The sequence below is a fragment of the Vigna unguiculata genome, chromosome 11 (genome assembly GCF_004118075.2).
Source record: "Vigna unguiculata cultivar IT97K-499-35 chromosome 11, ASM411807v1, whole genome shotgun sequence".
NCBI lineage: Eukaryota > Viridiplantae > Streptophyta > Magnoliopsida > Fabales > Fabaceae > Vigna > Vigna unguiculata.
In genome coordinates, this window is record NC_040289.1 from 32,448,749 (window position 1) to 32,458,758 (window position 10,010).

Sequence of the window (10,010 nt, forward strand, 5' to 3'; positions counted from 1 at the left end):
TCACCATGGATATCATCAAATCTCCTTTCCTTCATCAATGTAGACTTCATTCCAATGTTTATGGCTTCAAGATAGTTCAAAAGAGCTTCATTCAATCTTCATCAAATCTTCAAGAAGCAAACCACATTGGCTTCTCATGTCAACATGGACAACACATGTGAAGGTATGTGACAAGTGGTGTAGATGCCTACGTGAAACATCATTTATTACGTAAGACAAAATGTAATGTCGTTAGAAAGGAAGGACTAGATTGTGGCCACAACAATAATGGGTTTCAGAGGTGGAGGAAGAGGTGGGAAGGAGGAACAAAAGAGAAAAAAGGATGAGAAAGAAGAAATATAGGAGGAGGTAGAACTGGATGCAGTAACGTGATAGTGGTGGCGATGGAGAAAGAAGAGGGCAAAAAGGAAAGGATGAAAAGAAGAGGGAAAAAAGGAAGAAAAAAAAGACACAATCATAATACTTATCGACATCCAAAATTCGTCGATAATTATCGATGAATTTATATCGACAAATTTTAGGTCACCAATAACTATTGATGGATTTTTTTATCTGCCGATGAAATTTATTAACAAGCATTTTACTAATGGATTTTTGGTCATCAGTAATCTATATGTACACTCGAATAACCACTGAATTTTCGTTATTGATTATTGACATATTTTATCCATCAAAAATTAATAATTTTCTTGTAGTGAATATTCATAATCTAGGTATACCTACGCGTAATATCTATTTATACTATTTACAGTACTTATTTATAGCTTTACTCTGGCAAATGGAAATGAATGTTTGGAAAGGAAGAATCAAGTTTGTGGAGAAACATTTTAATATCAAAATATGGGTTCTAAAGAGTCCTAAATGAGAACAAAGAAGGCACTAATTACTCTTGGTGGTGGAAAGACACAAAGGGAGTATGGAAGATGAATGGGGGTATTTGGTTTGACGCATTAGTGTAGGAAAGTCTTTTTACACCAACTAAAAAAGATTTTTAATGTAAGTTCCAAAACCAACATAGAAAATCCACATTCTATGTCGGTTAAAACCACGATCAGTATAGAAAGTATACCATCGCAAAATGGCTGTCTTCTTCTTCACGCACACTAGGGCACCCAACCTCTCTTTCATCCTTTAAGAGAACCCACCAAGAAAGCTCCAATCTCACTACTCATCTCCTTCCTTCTCCAATTTCTTCAAACAATATTTTCTTCCCCATCACAAAACCACACACACAACTTCTCCTTCTTCCAAATTTTCTCCAATTTCATACACAATGCACACCCTCCATCTCATCTTCTCCACTAGACCCTACCACTTCATCATCTTCACTCCCACTTTCCAAAGAAACCACTCTCCTCGCTAAACAATGGCAGTGCAACTTTGCACCAGGCCTTCATTCTCGCTCTAGGAATATCCTCTACACCAACCACCACAAACATCTTATTGATGGCTAGTTCATGCTTTTGTCCTACTCCGGTGCCAACATTGTATCCTCTAGATTCTACATCAGAGCTCGTTGGAGCCTGCGCCACCTTCACCGAAGCTCGCGGGTTGAGAACGGAACATTCTCCTTCCTTAGCCTTCTCATCCTTCTCATGGATTTTTTTTTTCTTAATCTTTGTTTCGTTAAAGCTTATACATGTGTATAATTTTTAATTTTTGAGTTAATGTAATTTTTACTAATAATCATGCACTTGTATTCATCAACTAATTCAACTTTATCTTGTGGTTGAGTTGTCAATTTACTCCTACTTATACACGTTTCTGTTTGTACTATATTATCTTGATTATCTTTTAACCGAGGTTTACTATAATACAAGAATATTTCATAAACTTTGTTAAAGGAGTTTATTTAAGGAATATTTGTTCTATTCTAACTTATAGCTTTATAATTATTATTCTTGTATATTTTAATATATTTCTTTACTATCTTTAATTTATTTATACCTTTATTACTTATTTTTATTTTATGAAAACAGTTAATTTCAAATAGAATATCATTAATTTGAACAAAATAAAAAAATTCTAGAACTCTAATTATCTTTATAAAAAATAAAATTTTATTTCATAAATTAACTATTAAAACAAAAGTCAAAGCATCTGCATAATTATATGATTTTGATAAAAATATATAATTATATTTTTTGTCATTTTTATCGAGTAACTAACTAGCATGTATATTGACTTTAGGCCAATCATTAATTTATAAACTAGATAGTAAGTAACTTCTTATTTATCAACTAGTTTATGACATAATTTTTCGTAACTTAGTATTAACATACATTATGAAGAATATCTGTATAAGAAAAAAGTAACCATTTTTTTAACTTTTTTTTCTTTCGTAAAAAGTTTTTCAGAGGTCACACTGCTGTCAAAATGGTTTGAAATTCACGAGCCAATTCGACTCGCTGTGGGTTCGGGCAGGGTTAGGTTTAAATATTTTTACAAATTTTAATACAGGTTGACTCTTGACCCGGCTTACCTAGAACCTAGCTCATCTGGGTTGAATCCGTAGTGAGCTGGGTTAGCTCACCAACCTGCAAATAAAGGGTCACACAAGTGTTTTATGTTAAGTTGGACTTTTGGTCATACTAAGTTATTTTTTTTAGCCAACACATAGATAATTTGTAATTTTGTGATTTTGGTGTGTATTTGGGTTGTATTAAAGTTTATTTAGATTCTAATTAGAATTATAATTTAGTTTTGACTAAAAAAATAAAAAATAAAAGTATTTTTTTAATTAAGTGAGTCCGTGAACCAACTCGTTTGACCCACCAACGTGTGGTGGGTCAGACCGGGTTCGAATTTTGTTGGCTCGTTAATAAGTGAGCCAAGTTAGATTGACTCATTAAATGATATATCCCACAGTAAATCGAGCTAGATCGGATCGTGTTACTCGTTTTGACAGCTCACATTTTAGCGATAAATAAAACATGTTAATTAAGAAAGAACTCAATTATATCTCTTAAATATTTTTCAATTAAGTAAAATCTTTAACCCAATAATTTATATAGAAAATTTCTATGTTAATTATTGAAATACAAAAATTAAATTCATATTAAAAACTTGAAGTCTACAAACCCATTAATTCTGAGCAGAGAGGTCGTTGTGTAGCCAACGGAATACGCGTCCGGAGTTGACCAAGTGGTTTTCCTCATTCCGTGTTTGAAAGCACCATAATTTCAACTCGTTTGGAATAATAAGTTTTAGGAAAATTATGTTTTGACAAAAAAATTGAAAAATTTGCTATAAATAGAATAAAATATTTTTTTTTTATTTTTTAATCAAAATAAAGTAATGAAGTAGTATTTTTTTATCTAAATTATTAATTTGTCAAAGTTTTTAAAACAAAACTTTGTCAAAGTATATTTTTCTAAGTTTCATTATTAATAATTACAGTTTTAAGTTATCCACATTATTTTTATTTGTAATATAAAATTAAGTACATTCTATATATAGTTTCTTATAAGTTAATTCACTTATTTAAACTTAAAAAGTATAACTATATACAAAATATCTGATTATTGTTTTAAAGATATATAAAAACCTTTGATTTACATACATTATTATTTATACATTGAAGTATATTATTTATATTTTTATCATTTCGCATTCCAAATGTCAGACATCAAACTCTAGTAAAAGGTATTTTTATATAATATCAAGATTTAAATTATTAACTATAAAAATGATAATTTATTTATTGTTAACAATATTAACTAATTTTATTGATACATTTGTGTAGACCTTTAAAATCCAATAAATAACTTGGTTACACAAATATTATTATATAAACAAATACAATTCTAGCAATTTAAAAGCTTCACATACTAGTTTGTGATATGCTTTATTTAAGTAATGGATGAAATTCATTAAGTAAATAAAATGAGTGTTGGAGTTGAAAATGGTCGAAAACTAAGTGTGTGTAGTGTGGAAAGAGCAAAAGTCCACAGTGGTTGGTTGGGTTTGGAGTCTGATATCATAGCCACTTGCGATGGTTTAATGTTGCGGCGAAATCCCCAACGGTGCAGAAGATGAGGAGCCATTAATAGCACTCACTAGTGGACGAAGCCTATATAAACAACACTAGTCGTTTTGCAAGAGCAGCATCTCCCACTTCGATAAAGTGTGTGCATTTGTATCATTGTTCACACAATTATGGCTGTGGCTACTAATTTTCATCCAAAATGGGTTTCTGTCAGTGCTCTTCTTCTCTGCATTCTTCTTCACTTCAGTGTTGCCACTCTTGTTCTTGGAGATCAGAAGCTTGACAAACAAATATTCGGAGATGGGTTGGGCCGTCGTGGTGCCGGAGGCGGTGGCGGCTTTGGTGGCGGAGGAGGAGGTGGACTTGGAGGTGGGTCAGGTCGCGGTGGAGGTTTTGGAGCTGGAGGAGGTGTAGGTGGTGGTGCTGGGGGAGGCATCGGTGGTGGAGGAGGAGGTGGAGGCGGCGGTGGTGGAGGAGGAGGTGGATTGGGTGGTGGCTCCGGACACGGTGGAGGTTTTGGAGCAGGAGGTGGTGTTGGTGGAAGTATAGGTGGTGGAGCGGGTGGAGGTGGAGGGGGTGGAGGAGGAGGAGGAGGTGGTGGTGGATTAGGTGGAGGTTCTGGACACGGGGGAGGATTTGGTGGTGGTGTTGGCGTAGGAGGTGGTGTTGGTGGGGGAATTGGTGGCGGTGGAGGAGGTGGTAGTGGTGGAGGTGGGGGAATAGGTGGAGGTTCAGGTCATGGTGGTGGGTTTGGAGCAGGAGGTGGTGTAGGGGGTGGAGGAATTGGTGGAGGAGGGGGAGGTGGCGGTGGAGGAGGTGGAGGTGGAGGAGGTGGGATAGGTGGAGGTTCGGGGCATGGTGGAGGGTTTGGTGCAGGAGGAGGAGGAGGAGGAGGTCGTGGCGGTGGTGGAGGGATTGGTATTGGAATTGGCATTGGAGTAGGAATTGGGGTTGGAGGTGGTAAAGGTAGTGGTTCCGGTGTTGGTGTTGGAGGAGGTGGCGGGGGTAAACATTAAGCTTTTGCTTATGCATGCATGAAGGAGCTTTAGCCAACGTTAATCCGTTATTTTATTTATCACAAAGTGTTTTAAGGAGTCAAAGGTTTTTGAACAGTTAATTAATGACACTGTCCATCCAAGAGGTCGCAATTTGTATTTGTAACTATGCCTTTACTTGTTTGTATTATTGAGACATCACACAAAAATAAATTTTATGCATATAAATCATCATGTCTTTTCCAGGCTTGACTTGGACTGTTTAATTATCAATTTCTAGATTTCAAACTTTCTGTACAAGTGGCATATTTGCTTTCATGAACTTATCAAATTTTTAAGGTGGTAATATAGTTTTGGTCGGGGAGACAGTCTATAGGTTCGTCCAAAAAAGTAGAACAAGGTGAGATATTGAGTCCGCTGATCTGCAAAAATTTGATCCACACATTATTTGCAACTTGTACAGTCTGGACCTGACCCGCATAAAAAAACAATCTTACACTTACACTTGTATATATTAGTTTCTTTCTTTCTGGACTTTTGTATGAACATCCAAATTTTTGTATAAGTAAAAAGACAAATGCTATATATTTTTGAATGTCCTAAAATTTAAAGAATTCATCGTGCATGTCAAAGTACAAATATGAATATAATGAAAATGTTGAATTATCAATTTATCATTCAATTTCTCAAAGTCTTTGCTTATTTTTACGAACTTGTTAAAATTTTCTAATTTGTTTAACATTGAAATTTTTATCATAAGAAATTAAAAAAAAAATACAAACCTGCCCGCGGGCCAAAACTTATGCAGGACGGGCCAGACTTTTGAACCCACATTTTCAACGTGAGGCGGGCCAAGTGCGGGATTGGCCTAAACAGGTCGGGCCGACCCACATTGCCACCCTTAACAATTTTTATAGGAACTCAAGAGTTTTATGTAGGCAGTGATATATTCTTATACATCCTATTTATTTTTATTTTTTTTACGTAATATCATGTCTTGTTCTAATCTCAAAAATAACTGCATAAGAATTTTTTGCACAGAAATTTAAATGTTTTTTTTTTTTCAATTTTGGGTCACTTTTGAACATGAAATTATAAATGAGGTTGTTTGACCAGCCATTTATAATTTCGGGTAATGTCGGATTAATTCCTGAAAACTTTACAGGTGAAATCGCTATGTTCCAAATCGGTTTCTTCGCGAATCATGAGAGAAGTAAAGTCGCTAGGAGTGATAACAGTTTCTCTTTCCTAGGTCTGAAAGAATTCGCTATGAGTCCTAGCGACATTGAGATGAAGTAGATAGGAGTTTTGGTGACTTCCTTTTTATTAATTCAAAGAAGTTGTTATGTATCATAGCAACTTCACTTTTCCTCAAAAATCGTTATTATTCTTAGTGACTTCTGTTTAAATGTCGGTTTGGTCCAATCGATTTCACCCAGTTTTATAATTTTTTAGTCAACCAACCCTGTTTTGTAATTTCTGGAAAAAAATTGACCCAAATTTGAAAATTAGCCAAATTTCAATGTATGCATTTATGATATTTCTTTTTATTTTGGTAACTTAATAGTCATATATATATATATATATATATATATATATATATATATATATATATATATATATATTGAAAAACTAAAAGAATACCCATGAAAAATTTACGGAGTCCTATAGTAGTTCCATTGAAATAATTTACTTGTTCATATACATAAAAATGTAAACCAAGCTAAAAAAAATTCAAATGATAGTTGTATCATGTATTGTTTGTTCGAATGGGTGTTAATACGTGCTTAGTAATTCAGGAGACATGCATTTAAAAAAAACAAGTATTTTAAAAATTAAAAAAATAGAAATTAATGGTTTGTTAAATAATGATGAGAATAATTTTTTATAATTTCTAATAATTTTTAATGAATAAAATAAGATGTGTTAAAATAATTAATATTTTGTGTTGAATTACTTTTGATATGTGTTGGTAACAAGGATATGAATCCTCTTAAAAAACACTTAAAGTGAAGTCTCAATATATCTCTTGAAAGCAATACAAGCACCATCTTCCTCCATAATACTTTATCTATAATTATTATAAAAAAATTTGTAAGTAAAGGAAATATATTTGTTGGTAAAATTAAATTCAGTAACAAATTCTTACAAATATAGATTTTAAAATATTCAGTAACGAAAATATCTGTCAATAATGAATCTGTTAGTAAAATCTACCAAGAACATATATTATCGATGACAAATTTGTCCATCGATAACTTTTGTCAGTAAAAAGGGTAGCACACTTCCCGCTTTAGGTGGATGAAGAAGAGAAAAATATTACTTTATAAATTAAGTGTGATTGGTGAGAAGAAGAGAAAAATAAGAGAAGGTGGATGAGAAGGAGGAATACCAATGGAGGTAGCTGATGCGGTAGTAGGCATTGGTGATGGAGAAAAGGAAGGTGAGAAGGGGATGAGGAGGAGAGAAGGAGGAAGAAGAAGAAGAAGACACAATCGCAGTGTATGCTACGAGCCTATCCAGTTCAATGTGGACCAATTGGGTTAACCCGGGAAATCAAGTTGATCGAACAAAACAATTGGACAGACTAATAAATAAAGTTGTGTCGTCTTTTTAAAAGAATTTGTGTAAGACCCGAGAAAATTAAATAGCTATTTAAATAATTATTTAATTATGGCGGGTAATAGAAACATTTAAAGCAATTAATGTGATGAATTATGATGTGGAAAAGTACTAGCTCAAGTGGTTGAGAGTACTTTATTGTGTGTGAAGACTTAGGTTCGAGTCCTATGTGTGCCACTTGGATGTTATTTAAATTATGCATTTTTGTGTATTTATATATTGAATGCGTGGTGTGATAATAAATTCCTAGAATTGTACGAGTTATCATGAAATTTGGATTGGTTGAATGGTTTGGCCTTGGTTTGGTATGTGCAAGAGTGTGGGTTCAAATCTTGTTGAGAACTAAATAATTTTTTCTTGCCAATTTTTCCTTTGGCATGAATGTGAAAGGGTTAGAAACCTAGCAGCCAATGGAGAGGTAACCTAAGGGCTGGAAAACAGAGGGATAATTAAACATTGGACTAGCCTTAGTGTAATTTTTTATTAAAATTCGTGTAAGGCATTAAAAGAGTAATTAAGTGAGAGTAATTGTGAGAGAGAAGGTCATAAGAGGAGAAAGAGAGCATTGTGAATTCGTACTCATCATAAGCAAAGGTTTTCCAGAGTTTTGGGGCTGATTGAGAGAAGTGGTGAGGCTGAAATCACGAAGGTTGGATTGGAAACAAAGGCTAGGAAGGTTTATGTGAAGGGATAAGCATACCGATTCGAATTTAGCAAGGAATCCAGGTAAGGGGAGTTGTTTTTTATGTTTTAGATACATGTACATTGTACTGTGTTTTGGTTGATTGAAATCGCATGTCTTCCATCTGATTCTACACTGTTTGATCGAGTTTCTGGGTTTTTTCCCAGAAACCGCCTGGCGGTTCAAGCCCTACCGCCAGGCGGCTCATCAGTGATGAACGACTGTTCTTATTTTGGTTTGAATCGCCCGGCGGCGATGAGTTTCTGCCAGGCGGCGCGACACTATTCGCGTTCTGTTTGGTGGTTTTAATGCTGCTTTGGGTGAATGTAACCGATTGCTGAGGCTTAGTGATTGTGTGTGTGTGTGTATATATATATATATATATATATATATATATATATATATATATATATATATATATATATATATATATATATATATATATATATGTGTGTGTGTGTGTGTGTGTGTGTGTGTGTGTGTGTAATAGTTTATTGTTCTGAATTGATATGTTGGGATGCTTGTGATCATATTGGAATTTCGTGTATGGGAAGTTTGGGGTGGAAACCTAGGAGTTAATATGAACCTTGGGTTGTTTGGGCTAATTAGGAAGTAATTGGAAACATGGAATGCGGAAAAAAATAATATTGGTAAGAACGGGTGTTGAAAATGTTGTAAATGAATATGTGGTGGTGATCGGGGGAGAGGAGAAGAGAGTTGAGATTGTGGAGTATGCAGAAAAATGCGTAAAGAAGTCTGCGTCTGGTATGCCGCCTGGCGGCTCCATGCTGGCCACCAGGCGATGACGTGTAGCAGTCCAGGTTGGATGTTGTGCCTTGGACAGTGCGAGAGGGGGGGGGGGGGAAGTCTTGGTGATGGAGTAGTTGGTACAGTGAAAACTAGAGAATTTATGAATGAGGGGTTGGGGAAGCAAAGTAGCTTGAGTGGAGGAAATATAGATGGATAGGAGGTGAATTATACACACACACACACACACACACACACACACACACACACACACACACATATATATATATATATATATATATATAGTGAGTCGAAGGGAAGAGTGAAATTGCAATTTATTGATGTCCAACAGGAAATGAAGACGTTGATGGGAATATAAGATCAGATTTAAATAAATGGTGGTAGGAGAGGATAAGCATATTTTGTCAGCAAATATAAGTCCTTGGGTTTTGGTATGCTAATTAAGAATGATTGAAGGATAAAAGAACTCGATAAGTGGGTTAAGCAAAGGCAAGCGTTGGTCAGTTCAGCGTGTTAAGGAATTGAAATGCTAGCTATTTTCATAGGGTGGATGGAATCGTTATGTTATGATAATGTTCTTGTTACTTGAATAAAGTTGAATAGATGGATTAATCATTTTAAAAGTATAGGTACTTGATTACATATAATAGTGGTAGATTAACCACAAAGAGCAGTCGATATTGGAGTCCCTATTTGGTCATGAAATTGAGTTATGCAGTAAATTAGACTAACTAAGGTGCCACAAATCAGTAAGGTATTGTTCTGGTATGGCGCCTGGCGGTCTACTAATCACTGCCAGGCGATAGGTTTAACGTGGGAGAGCGTTGTACTGAGGGACGGCAAGACATGCTCCGCCAGGCGGTAGCGGTAAAACAGTGACGCTGGGAGGTCTCTAGCGCTTGGTGGTGAGCTGGTACCGCCAAGCGGTCTGGAACAGTTTCGCCTGGCGGCATGT

General features: G+C 35.1%; 1 protein-coding gene across 1 annotated transcript; it reads left to right on the top strand.

Annotated features, from left to right (window-relative positions):
• Window positions 1–4,158: 4,158 nt before the first annotated feature.
• LOC114170383 (glycine-rich cell wall structural protein 1-like) lies at window positions 4,159–5,004 on the top strand. The gene has a single exon (XM_028055862.1). The coding sequence runs from the start codon at window positions 4,159–4,161 to the stop codon at window positions 5,002–5,004; it is 846 nt and encodes a 281-aa protein (XP_027911663.1).
• Window positions 5,005–10,010: the final 5,006 nt, after the last annotated feature.

Coding starts and splice junctions, on each gene's coding strand:
- LOC114170383 (XM_028055862.1), top strand. CDS start 4,159: ATGGCTGTGGCTACTAATTTTCATCCAAAATGGGTTTCTGTCAGTGCT.